This window comes from Pristis pectinata, chromosome 5 (assembly GCF_009764475.1).
Source record: "Pristis pectinata isolate sPriPec2 chromosome 5, sPriPec2.1.pri, whole genome shotgun sequence".
Lineage (NCBI taxonomy): Eukaryota > Metazoa > Chordata > Chondrichthyes > Rhinopristiformes > Pristidae > Pristis > Pristis pectinata.
This window is the reverse complement of record NC_067409.1, coordinates 44391727-44405737: the sequence shown is the minus strand read 5'-3', so window position 1 is coordinate 44405737 and position 14011 is coordinate 44391727. Positions and strand designations below refer to the sequence as shown.

Here is a 14011-nt window from a genome sequence, read left to right as displayed (position 1 = left end):
TGAATGGGTTATGGGTACTCAAAGTGCTCTTCCAGTACAGAGTTAACCATATTATTAGCTATTGTAAAGCTATTGCCAATGGAAACAAGTACACGTCACAGTGAATCAGAATGTGAATCCTTTCGCTGCTTCAAACAATTCTCTAAATGAAGATGGAACAATGAAAATGTCAACTATTACCAACTGGTTGCTTCCTGTGGTGATATCATTAAAAACATTGTGCCCTCTGTGTACAACTACTGATGAACTTTGGGCACTTTAAAATCAATCTCGCAATACTACATTACATCAATGTTTTAATGGAACAAATTTTTGTCCTCATCATTTGGGCAATAGTCTGAATGTCTATTCATTGTGAAATCAATAGAATGGAAATCAAGTGGGGATCTTCACTAATAGACATTCCAATTTGCCAGGGTACCGGCCAGTGAAGATATGAATGTACCCCTAGTACTTCATATGTTTAGGATGGTAATACGCTCCTGAGGCTTTGTACAATGAATCTACTGTGCTTCATAAAAAGAAATAAATTTATCATAAAAAAACAGAAAATTCTAGAAATACATAGCAGAACTTGATGAAACAACATTGACCTGAAATGCTGTATCTGTTTCTCTCTCCATAGATGTTACTTGACCTGCTGAAAGTTTTTAGCATTTTCTATTTTTACCTCAAACTTCTAACATCCACAGTATTTTGCTTTTCAGATTAATTTATTATGCACTCTTAGCTGTATAATCAGACTTGCCTATTTCTTTTGCAGAAACCTTGTTGCTAATTTAAGCAAAACAATTCCTGGGTGATGGTGACCGATATACTGGATTTTACTATTTTATACTCAGTAAAATGTCTTCTCAAAGCGATGCTCTGGGCGATGCAGATGTAAACTAGATCCAATTCCCAAGATATTTCAGCAGCATTTTAAATGGTGCCCATTAATTAAAATGCCAGAAGCCAGTATAATGTATGGCCTTAACTGATATTCAAACTTAGTTTTTTTTCTCAGTAGATAAGTTTTGTTGGTTTCAGGTAAGTATGCAGATGGAGGAATTATGAACTGAAAGGAAAAGACTGAGCTGGAGATTTGTCCCTGCTTTGCTGGATGTTTCTGCCTCCTGTCAGCTAATTAAGAACTGACAATTAATAGCAGATGGGTTGCTTTACCTGAACTTACAAATGCCAGTTATATATCGATGTTATTATTGGCTTTTAATGTGTCCATCTAAAGATCAAAAAATCACAAACCCACATGCAAGTTATAAGAATTATTGATGTTGACAATACGAAAAATTATTGCACACAGTATTAATTTGTTTGAGATGAATCATACTCTAAGTCCCAATGCTTAGATCATTAAAGGGCTGAATCATGTTGGATGTTGCTGGCAGTTCCAAATTAAAGAATCAGTGTTCAGCCATTTGCACTGAGATCAGTCCTGAGCTAATGTAAACCCACAGTAAATCCAAGAATTATTGAGTGACAGATGGCAACACATCCGCTGCAGTCCAACAGTGGGCTTCAGTCTTGCTGAGATTCCTCTGTGGTACGCTGGGGAATCCATCTCTCTGATTCTCTGCCACATCCTCAGTGTAGGATGGAAGGCTGCATTTATTTAAATAGGGATTCACTGCCTGTGGAATAAATAGGGCTGTGTTTTCTTTAAATTTTACTTTAGTTTAATGTTTTTAATGATATTAAGTGATTTTATGTGCTTTCAGTGAACCTAATGTGCTTTAATGTTTATGTTTAAATTATTTAAATCAGTTTTAATAATTTTTAATGTACTGAATGTCAGAGAGATTTATATTCCTTGACAGCTTTGACATATGACAAAGCTCCATAAAAACATAGAAAAATAGGAGTACGCCATTCAGCCCTTTGAACTTGCTCCTGCTCAATACCATATTTCCACTCTCTCTCCATGACTCTAGATGGATTTTAGCAATTAAATTATCTCCTTCTTAAATAGATGTAATGACTTGGCCTCCATGGCCATTTGTGGTAGAAAATTTCACAGGTTTACCATCCTCCGGGTGAACAATTTCCTCTCATCTCAGTCTAAAGTTTCTTATCCTATATCCCAAGACTGCGACTCCTTGTTCTATAACCTTCTTCCCCCATGCCCCTCCTATCAGCTTATTGAATTGTCAGAATTTTGTACACTTCAATGAGATCTCCTTTAATTCTTCTAAACTCTAGTGAATACATTCCTAGATAATTAAATATCTCCTCAAATGACAGTCCTGCCGTCCTAGGAATCTGCTTGGAGAACTTCTGTTGCATTCCTCTATGGGAAGTATATCCTTTCTTCTGCACACAATACTCCAGCTGTGGTCTCACCAAGGTCATGTACTGTATAATTGTAGTAAGACATCTGTACTCCTGTACTCAAAACCTCTTGCACTGAAGGCCAACATTCCATTTGTCACTTGCATGTATAAATATTGCAGTTCCTGCATTTGTTCCATAAATATTAACCATTGTCTACCAAGCATCGCGTCCTTCATGGATGCTCCCCAATATTTCATAGGTAACTCACTCCTCATAATTTTATAGTATCCTTTGTTTAGATTTGGGACTCAGTTTCAGATTGAAATTCTTCACTTTCCTTCTTAATGGAAAATTCAACCTGTTATGGCCAGTCTTCCTTGAAAGATCCTATACAACAAGATTATTAAATAACTTCTTCTCGTTGCACAGTACCCAATCTAGGATAGCCTGTTTTCTAATTGGCTCTTCAATATACTGGTCTAAAACACCAGTCTGCACACTTTTCAGGGACTCATCCTTGACATTATTACAGCTAATTTGATGTGACCAGTCTACATGTAAATTAAAGTCACCATGATAACTGCAATACCTTTGTAATTTGCATCTCTAACTTCCTGTTTAATTCCAACGCCAACACTACTATTACTGTTTGTAGGCCTATAGACAACTCCTACCATGATTTTCTGTCACGATGCTTCTTAGCTTCATTCTAACTGATTCTAAATCTTGATTTTCATTGCCTTCTGTTAAAACTTGCCAGAGGTGTTCTGGCAGCAGGGCCTAAGATGGATGCCATCTGAGGCCTAGTTGCCACAGAATCCTCACATTGCCTCACTAATATCTTCAGATTCCAGTGGCCCAGTAAAATTCCATCCAAGCATTGTACTGGGTTAATTCTGATATGGGGGTATCTGGTGGAGATTCAGAGCAACAAGCAAATCCAGCATAATTTGGCACAATAAATTGCAATATTCTGTATGGCACTTAACTTTCAGACACAGACTGAATCATTTCCTGAGAATTTAAAAGTATATTGAACAATAATAGTTTAAAAATCTACAAGAAATAAAAAATTAATCATTAACAAGAAATAAATAACAATCATTATGCTATACCAGGGAAACCACAACTGACAGGAAGTGTGTTGCTGGTCAAAACCCACATGAACCTTAATGGAAACCTTCTCCTTGATGGTGACAGAAGTGATAAGAAAAGCCACAAAAGACTATATTAGCACAATGTGCGACTTTTTGTACTTTGTAGACTCAGTGTGGCTTGTCCAAATGATGCCCATAGAAAAAGTGACATCCGGGACTTGCATTCCTCAAATAATTATGAAGATAATGCTCCCATTTGTTTGAAGTGAGTCTTTTTATCTCTGCTGATGCTGAGCTTGGGAAAGTAAGTTAGGATGCACCCGAGTGCATTTTCACCAGAGAGAGATCTTGAGCAATTTTCCACATTCACCACTCCAAAACTATCTGAAAATAAAGTGGAACGTGGAGGAAAATCTAAGATTAAATAATGAACTTTCAAACATTTCTTGGCTGTGTTTATATGCTGGTGTGACCATATTATTTAAATAAGGCCAGTCAGCAATCATGAGATAGGAACTGCTAGATCAAAAAAAGACTAAGTTCATCTAGTTTGCCTTCTACCATTCTGAAAGTTGTATGAAACAGCAATAATGGAGTTTTTGATTAATTGCAGCAATTAAGCACTGCCAATTAGTCTCTAACTGATTCAGAAATAACATGACCAATGGAAAGATGTTGCTGTTGTCATATACTTAAACAAAAGTTCACTGTGTATGCAGAAGCATATTCAGCAAGAGCACCCAGATGAAGGAAGACAGGTATGCAAAAATTGCAAAAATAAACCAAAACATTGCGGTAAACTAGACTTGCTTAGTTATATTTAATGCATTCCAAAGAAACTGCATTCACAACATCCTATTGCTCCTTGATTTGTGACTTGACAGCTCGTACTGGTAATTTAGCAAATTGACGCAGCACTTACTGCTCCAGAAAAATGCTCTGCACCTCAAGCGCCTCATTTCATTCATTTCTGCTGTATGCAGTAAAAACCTGCCTATTCTGCTGAATGAATAACAGGAGGCTGACAGCATCAGAAGGAGAACTGAGTTAGCAGAATACTTAAAGGAATGGACTGCAGTATGCAGGGAAGTCCAGGATTCACGATTGAATCATACGTCCACTACCTACAGTGGCTGTATCAATCATTTTTGACTCTGCTCATTGCATTTCTGGTTTCCAATGTCCTGAAGAACTCAATATGATCCGTACTGCATTCTTGTTCTCTGGGAAGGAACCACATAATCCAAATCTCTCTGATCTGCATATATTATCATGAAATCAAGACTGCCTAAAGCAAAAGAAATGTTTTGCAGCTAATTTTTTTTCTACGTGATAAGCAACTTACCTAATTATTTTTTAAAAAGCAATACAGTCTTTAGCATTGAGGCAGAAGATTTAGCTACACTTCATTTTTATTGTGGCATGTCAGGCATAAGAAATCTAAAGCAACAAACAAACTGCCAGAGGAAAATGGAGTAAATTTGTGGGGGGAAAGGAAATGTCAATGTTTCAGATCTTGATGCAGGGTTTTGACACGAAATGCTGACAATTTCTTTTCCCCCCACAGATGCTGCTCAACCCATTGAGTTCCTTTGGCAGGTTGCTCATTGCTCCAGATTCCAGCATCTGCAGTCTCTTGTGTCTCCGCAAACAGTCTAAACATGTTTTCTTTAAATTATCTATGTCAAAGCACATGATGTTCAATAAACAAATGAAAAATAAAGTTTACATCCTTTAAAGTTGTTAGCATAGTCAGTCATTGTACTTACGCTCCACAAAATAGGAACTTGGCTCAATTTTCCAAATGATCTGTCCTTGGTGTGAACCATTAACCCCACGGTTTTTGTAATCCAGGAAGTTTTCAGAGAGAATCTCATCTGTAATTGAAAGAACACAAAATTTGCAGTGTTATTATACAAAGGTGACATCTCAATCACAGCATGCCGTGTCTAGTTGGATTAAGGGGCAGGCAGGAACCTTGGCAATTTCAGGGAAAGAATAAACAACAAATAAAATGACTGCTAAGCCACTATATGGCTGAGGGCTTCAAATGACAACAGAATCCATGAGAATGAGATTTGAGTAGTTGACAGATATAGTTTGAATCCTGAGGTTAAAAAATGGCATATAAATCAACCTTTGCTACTTTCTTTCTTATATACACCAAATGAATAGCCTGTGGGATTGGGAAGTTATCTTATTTTTAGTCAGGTATGACAAGCTGGCATAGCACAGATGCTCACTACATGATGTGGTTTCTTGAGGTATGATGATGAATAAATGTGACATTACTATTGCACATTTATTGAAAAATCATGTTTGGATAATCACCAGGGAACTTATGGTCCAGTGTTAAAAGCAGGTAGCTGGAAGCATTTATCTTCTTGTAAGGTTAAGTAATATAGGTTTTTTAAGCCTTTTATCTTTTGAAATTGTTTATACATTATAAAATAGAAATAAAATAAAATTTTATTTTACTCTTTCTACAATTTCTCTTTCTCTTTCTACTATTTTTTTCTAGATTGTGTCATGGTTCAGTTCATCAAATGATTGTACATGTGTGATACCCAATTCTGAATATTCTGAAGGGTCATTGACCTAAAACATTAACTATGGTTCTTTCTCCACAAATACATCCTGACCTGCTAAGTATTTCCAGTTCCTTCTGGTTTTACCTCAGTCTTCATATCTGTATGTGGACAAAACATATGGTGCACAATTCACTTATAAGAAACAAAGAAACTGTGCATAACTGGCATTTATGGTCACAATTCCACCACGTCAGTAGGTTGTGATCAAGAGTAGGGGCTCTGGTTTAGTTTTCTTTCCTTTAATCCAGGGATTCCAATACCCTTTTAATATCACCACCATCACCATGATTCAGCACGGCCCAAAAATTGTTTCCTTATCTCTACGGCACAGTTCTAAAGCTCTAAGCTCAATGAAGATGTTGTGGATGTTTCTGAAATGTGGTGATTCCCTATGGAATGTGATGCTCACACCACAAGCACAAATTATATGACTGTCGCCCTTTGCAACATCCACAAAGATGTTCTTAAGGAATCATGGATTCATTACAGTACATGGGCCGTTAAGATCACGCCAGCTCCTCGGACAACAATAGATTCAGTCTCACTGACCAGATATTCAACACAGTCCCGCAAACTATTTTCCCTAAGTACCTATCAAATTACTTTTTGGAAACTCTGACTATTTCCACTGCCCCTACAGGCATTGTGCTCCAGATCATAACCTCTTCCTGCATAAAGCACTGTGTTTCCTCACATCCCCTGTGCCTTTTGCCTCCCACACCCCACTTTGAAGCCACGTCCCTTGGTCCTTGAGCTACCCATTGATGAGAAGAACAAATGCACATTTAGCTTGCCTTACCAACTTTAAAAGGACATTTTAAAATGCTCTAGTGGCCCAACAGACAATCTGGCATTTTAACATCAGGCTGAGGCATGCAAACTTGAGGCAATATGACACCAGCTTTCAGATGTGAGAATTAATCAAGCTCTTCAAAGTTTGGAGTCATCTTTACAAGCATGAGTCAAACCTTGAGCTAATTCATGGAGGTATACCATCAGTTATGTGGATAAGAAAGGGCCATAATGAATATTTGCCCATAAGGTTTAATATAGCAGTGGAAGCACTGTTGTTACAACTCAGAAGCTAAAATTATGAAAAATCACGATTTTGTTTTAAGCAAATTCTTATTTAAAAAAGTCAACACATAATAAATCAGTCATAGACAAGTTAATCAAAGGAGGTATTGGAGATATGCTGTGTAATTACTTGGAAGGAACAATGATTATTAAAAAACACCAATATAGTTTTAAAAAATTGTGGTCTCTCTAATTTGATAAAATGTTTGGTGAGGTAAAATTGATTTCCTGGTTAATGTTGTGAACCTTTATTTCAAAAAAAGCTCATAATAAAATGCTGCATGAAATGCTACTGAATAAGATTGCAGCATGTGAGATTAGATTATCAGTGTTTAAAATGGGTCGTGAAATGGTTGCCTTTGCGTAGGCAGAGCATAGTTATTAATAGCAGTAGCTCTGTGTGGGATACATTCACCACAGCTGTGCTGCAAGTATTAGCGTTAAGACTAGAAACAGAAAATGCTGGAAACACACAGCAGCTCAGGCAGCATTATGTGGAGAGAGGAAAACAGTTAATGCTTCAGGTCAATGGCTCTTTATTACAGCAAGAGAAGTGAGAGAAAAAAAGAAAAAAGTGTGTTTTAAGTTGCAGTAGGCAGGGGGTTGGGGAGATGGAGGGAACAAAGACCTTGATTGTAATAGAGTGGAGAGCAAACTGGAGACACAAGAGATTGCAGATGCTGGAATCTGGAGCAAAGAACAAAATGCTAAAGGAACAGTGGGTCAGGCAGCACCTTTGGAAGGAAATGGATGGATGATGACTGGGGTGGAGAGCCTTCACCTGGATTGCTCGTGCAGGTGATAAGATGTTTTCAGTGCTCTCTTTTTAATGGATGAGTGAGGGCAATTAGAGAGAGAATAAAGGAAACAATGAACTTGCTGGAATTGTGAGAAGCAGAACACAGCAGCTGCTGCCAATCTAAAACAAAAGGGAATCCTGAAAATACCCATCAGTTCAGGCAACATGGGTGGAAAGAAAAAAAATGAATAAACGTGGATGATCTTACTTCAGAACTGGCCAGCTCTGACAGACAGGAAAAGCTGATTATCTGAAATTACTGAACTCCAATATTGAGTACAGAGGGCTGCAGCATGTGAGACAAAAGATGAGCTGCTGTGCTTTGAGTTTATGTTGTCTTCATTGGAACAGTGCAGGAGGCAAAAAACAGAGAGGTCAGAGTGGAAATGAGATGGAAAATTAAAATGACAAACCATAAGTAGCTCAGAATCATCCTTGCAGACTGAATGGAGGTGTTCTGACCAGCAGTTACTCAATTAGCAGTTGGTTTGTCTGATGTAGGAGGGACTACACAGGGGGCACTAAATATGCAATACACTAAACTGGAAGAAGTCCCCCAGCAGCATGGGAAACTGCCGTGATAAGGGGAGTGGTTTGTGGAAATGGAAGAGCAAATCGGGAAGGCATGAAGGAAAATGTCTTCTTTGGAGTGCTGTCAGAAGTGGGGAGGGAAAGATGTGTCTGGTCATGGAATCTAGTTAAGAGGGTGGAAGTTATGGAGGAGGATCTGCTGAATGTGGAGGCTGTTGGGATAGAAACTGAAGACAATGGAAACCTATTCTTGTTCTGGCTGGGATGAGTAGTGGAAGTGTGGGAAATAAAGGAGTTGTGGTTAAAGAGAAGCCACACTTAATGATAAAGGAAGACCTCTCAGAGGCATTATTGTGGAAAGTCTCATCACCAGAACAGATGTGATGGAGACGAAGAAACTGGGAGAAGGGAATGGAGTCCTTAAAGGAAGCAGAGCGGGAGATGGTGTATTCCACATAACTGTGGAAGTTGGTGGACTAATAATGGCTATTGGAAGCTAATTTATCCCCTGAGATGGAGATACAGAAGTCAAAAAAGGGTAGAGGAGAGTCAGATATGGTTGATGTGAAAGTGAGAGCAGGGTGGAAATTGCAGCAAATGTAATGATACTTTTGAGTTCTGCATGAGTGTGGGAAGCAGCACCAATATAGTTGTCAAATTACAGATAAAAGAGTTGGCATGACTAGGACTGAAACCAGGACTGTTTCATGTATCCCACAAATAGAGAAAGTGTAGCCTGAATCCATGCAAGTTCCAGTAATCGTGCCTTTGATATGGAGAAAATTAGTAGAGTTGAAGAAGTTGTTCAATGTAAGAATGAGTTCAGCCAAGTTAATGAGTGTAGTGGTGGAAGGGGATTGGTTAGGCCTTAGTCCATCCAATGTAAAATGGAGGTGCAGAGGGATTGGACATCCATGGTGAATTTGAGCCGGTTGGGACCCAATACTTGGTTTCTCATTTCTCCATTTCCGATTAAGAGCCTTTGATCTGAAATTTTAACTGTTTCTCTCACCACAGTTGCTGTCTGACCTGCTGAGTATTTCTATTTATACTTCAGGTTTACAGCATCTGCAGTTTTTTTATGTTAAATCAGTGTTAATTTTATTTTACTGCTTTTGTCCATGATTTTGATGATAGCATCATTAGATCCTTAACTTTGCTGATGACACAAAAGAGTGTTTGGGAACCAGGATTTAATCTATAGCTTGCAGACTAATTAAGATATTCTGGGGTAAAGCCAATCTACAGCAGAGTACCTTCAGTGTGGAGTTTAATTGGCCAAATTTAGTTACCAGATTGTGACATTCATCACTTGCGCCCGTAGAATAGAGAAGAACTTTGGAGCTATGTAATGTAGTCAGGTTTTTGTTAAAGGGAGTTGGGTACTTGGGTTCAGTACCAAGGCACTTAAAAACGTCATGTGAAATTAGCCTTATACAATAATTTGGTTGGGCCACAATGGGAAAAGAACACCATGTTTTGGTCTTTTCAAGTAATATTAAATTTTGTGAATTGGGGATGGTTCTGAGAGTGATTACTAAATTAATATAAAGTTTTAACTCTCTTAGTTTTTGGCTATCTGGTTCATCTGCTAATACATAGACATGTTTTCTGTGGTTTCCCAAAGATATTATAGTTGCTTATTTTTATATCCTTGGTGCAATTTTCAATGAGAATGAGAACGAGGTAGAAACTAAATACCTGCCTCAATTTTTAAGCAGATGTTAAGATAATAAATTTTTATGTAGAACATCTCTGTGTTTTTGGCCTTCTACTGGGGGGAGCTCATCATATGCTTGTTAGACACAGTGAATATGAATGTCGATGAGTTGAACCAACTATTCTCAAAGAAACCTTTAGAGCCAATTGAAAAAAATACCCTAAAAATTGACATGTCACTAATTTTTGTGGGGTGAGAAGAAGTATGATTTACCAGGTCCCACAAAAATCATCGTTCCAACTGTTGATCTCAACATGGCTCTTCATCACCCACCCTCTCCAGCACTGCATCTCCCTTTTGTTTAAAGATAAGATGGAATAATGGTCATGTTACTGGATCCCAGAATGTAGGTTAAGAAACACAAGTTCAAATCCCACCGTGGCATTTGAGGAATTTAGGTTGAATCAGTAAATAAATCTGGGATAAAAAGGTAGCAAGCACAAAGTTGACCATGAAACAAATGGATTGCTTTGAAACAAAGTCCAATCTTTTAGATAAGACTATAAGACATAGGAACAGAATTAGGCCATTCGGCCCTTCAAGTCTGCTCCGCCATTCGATCATGGCTGATTTATTTTTCCCTCTCAACCCCATTCTCCTGCCTTTTCCCTGTAACCCTTGATGCTCTTACTAATCAAGAACCTATCAACCTCCACTTTAAATATACCCACTGACTTGGCCTCCACAGCCATCTGTGGCAATGAATTCCACAGATTCACCACCTTCTAGCTAAAGAAATTCTTGCTCATCTCTGTTCTAAAGGGACATCTTTCTATTTTGACGCTGTGCCCTCTGGTTCTAGACTCTCCCACAAATGGAAACATCCTCTCAATGTCCACTCTATCCAGGCTTTTCAATATTCAGTAGGTTTCAATGAGATCCTCCCCTCGTCCTTCTAAACTCTAGCGAGTACAGACCCAGAGGAATCAAACACTCCTCATATACTAGACCTTTCATTCCCAGGATCATTCTTGTAAACTTCCTCTGGACCCTCTCCAATGCCGGCACATCCTTCCTTAGATATGGGGCCCAAAACTGCTCAGGATACTCCAAATATGGTCTGACCAATGCCTCATAATGCCTCAGTATCACATCCTTGCTTTTGTATTCAAGTACCCTTGAAATGAATGCTAACATTGCATTTGCCTTCCTTACTACTGGCTCGACCTGCAAGTTAACCTTTAGGGAATCCTGCACTAGGACTCCCAAGTCCCTTTGCACCTCTGATTTCTGAATTCACTCCCCGTTTAGAAAATAGTCTACACTATTCCTTCTACCGAAGTGCATGACCGTACACTTCCCTATGTTGTGCTGTCCCTATGCCAACAAAATATGCTGTCCATATGTAGTCTACAATCATCTTCACTGCGTACAAATGCAGGTATATCGGCCTAGCTCAAGAAGACACTTTAGTTGGCATGAACGAGATGGTCTGAAAAGCGCCTCCTTCCATAACTGTGTGACCTAGGACTAATCTACATGTGATTCATTCAGAGCCTCCGATATGGTTGACTTTTAACTGTCCTCTGAAGTGGTCCAGCAAGTTAGTCAGTTCAGGGGCAATTAGGAATGGATAATAGAAGCCAGCTTTGCCAGTATCATCCAGATATCGTGAATTAATTAAGATCCTGCTTGGTCAGCTCAGTAGAGAAGCCAGAGGATTCTCCACATTTGGCAAGCTGTTGTCACTGCTTTTTCAGTGTTGGCATTTCCTGATTAAAGTGAGATCTAGCCAGATGAACAGAAGTAGATAATTCAGCATCTCGAGCCTGTTCCGTCATTTGATTAGCTTGTGGCTGAACTGTATCCTAATTCCCGTTTTATTAAAATAAGACAGATTAAACAGCTGGGTTGTTAAAACCATGGCCTGTCTGCCCTCTCAGAAGGATGCAAAAAAATTCTCACAGCATTTTTCCCAAGAAGGGTGAAAGAGGAATTCCTGGTGTCCTGAGGATATGTAACCCTCACGAGTTGTCAGCTGAAATTGATTATTGAAGCAATGGAATGTATTTCAGAGACACAGTACGCTATGCTAACCTTACTAAGTTGCTCTCTAGTGCTTCTAACCAGGTGGTGCATTTCTTGTTTTTTAAGCTCTCAAGCATGTTGGAGTAGATCTCAAGTCTGTAAATCCTACTTAATTTTCACTTCACTTGAAGTCAGTTGTAAGAAAAATCAGGCAGTGTTTAAAAGGTAACTCATTTACTACTGCCAACAATGCACAGGCTGTAAATTACCCAATTGTTACTCACCACCTTGTTACATTAGATATCAGAGTGTTTTTAACTTTTAGGATTTTATATTTCAATAACTCTTCTTACTTCTTTGGCAGTCCCTCGGTATTGAGGATGACTTGCTTCCATTCTGGATCTGAGATGACTGATGAGGTCAAAGTGAGAACCACAGTCTCTTCCACAGATGGGGCAAGAGATACCTGATGGTTTGGCAGTGGGTACTTGGTGAGATTATGCAGTCCTTCTGCATTTTGTGCAGGATTTCTGTGTGTTCCTAATGCATGGATTCAAAGTTTTCAGTACCATCCCATATGCTCCTTCAGTCTGAATGGTCATATGCCTGAATGGTCATATGCCAGGGATTCCCAAGAGTCAAAGGGAATGCTGCATTTTTTCAAAGGATTTTGAGCATATCCTTCAATCTTTCCCTCTGTCTGCCTGATTATCCTTTCCTGGGACAAAGCTCAGAATACGTAAAGCCATTAATAAACGACTTAATCATGTTCTAAAATTTTCACGTTTTTCTTCAGTCAGGTAAGACAGTCCCCATTAAGCACAGCTCATTGAAGAGACCTGCCCATGGTTTTCCAGCAATAAAACATACCTGTCACACTTTGGTTGAGATTCCATGCATTTTGTTTGATCAAGCCAAAGCTCTTGACCGTTGGAATATTTTTTAGCGACATCAGCTACAAGTAATGAATGTTTTATGCATGCTTAAGTTATTTAAAACCTTGACTATAGGCATGAAAATATTCTAAGTTGCATAACTGATGAATGCATTTTAATTTATAATACCAACTGCACAATGTAAAAGAAGAATAAGAACATAAATAGGAATATCAAGATATGATGGTTAGCTATACAATCAATGAAAGCATAGTATATTTCTAACATTTATTTCAGCTATAAATCATAATATCTGATATGCTCTTTATATATTTTGTATTATATTTATATGAATGCAGATTTCTGATACACAGACTGTTGTGCATTCTTGACAGAAAAAATAAATCACAACCAAGGAGGAAACAATGGCCCAATGAAATGCAAACATCTTAGCTAGAAACCTATCAGAAGGGAATTAATAAAAATACATAAAAACAACTAATCAACTATCATGAATCAAAATGATCTCTGGATAAAAGCACAATGAAATTTATGGCACCATTCTGCATATTTCTGAACCAGAGTAAGTAATTTATAACTGGAAATGGAAACATTTCATTTGATATTACTGTAATAAATGTAGTTATTAATTTTGCCTAAATATTATTTTGGATATTACATATCTCAGTTATTGAGAAAAATGGCACAGACTTATTTTGATAGTTTTGATATTTTGACTGACACAATTGGTTTGTGAAGAAATTATGATGGTGAAAGCTGACAATACAAAATTGCAAGGGGGGCACTTAGATCTATTCATTTACATGAGATAATGACACAAAAGTGTGACCAAAAATGCACATGAAATTTTTAATACAATGTAATTTATGTGGTATTGCATATGTGAATTTAGGCCTAAATGTAACCTTTAGCTATCAGGCTGGATATAGTTGGATTAATACTTGCAGATATAATTCAGTCCCCATTTTAAAATTACACATTTTGTCCTTATTTTTATATTTCTATAATGTATGTCTATATCCAGTTTTATAGTGGAAACCACCATAGTGAAGCTACAACAT

The 14011-nt window shown here is 38.0% G+C and overlaps 1 protein-coding gene across 1 annotated transcript in view; it reads right to left on the bottom strand.

Annotated features, from left to right (window-relative positions):
* Positions 1-14011, bottom strand: part of LOC127570344 (E3 ubiquitin-protein ligase HECW1-like) — a 315832-nt gene that overhangs the window by 212476 nt on the left and 89345 nt on the right. Inside the window, 1 exon segment of the mRNA XM_052015802.1 lies at positions 5138-5245. Within this exon segment, the coding sequence (XP_051871762.1) occupies positions 5138-5245 (108 nt within the window).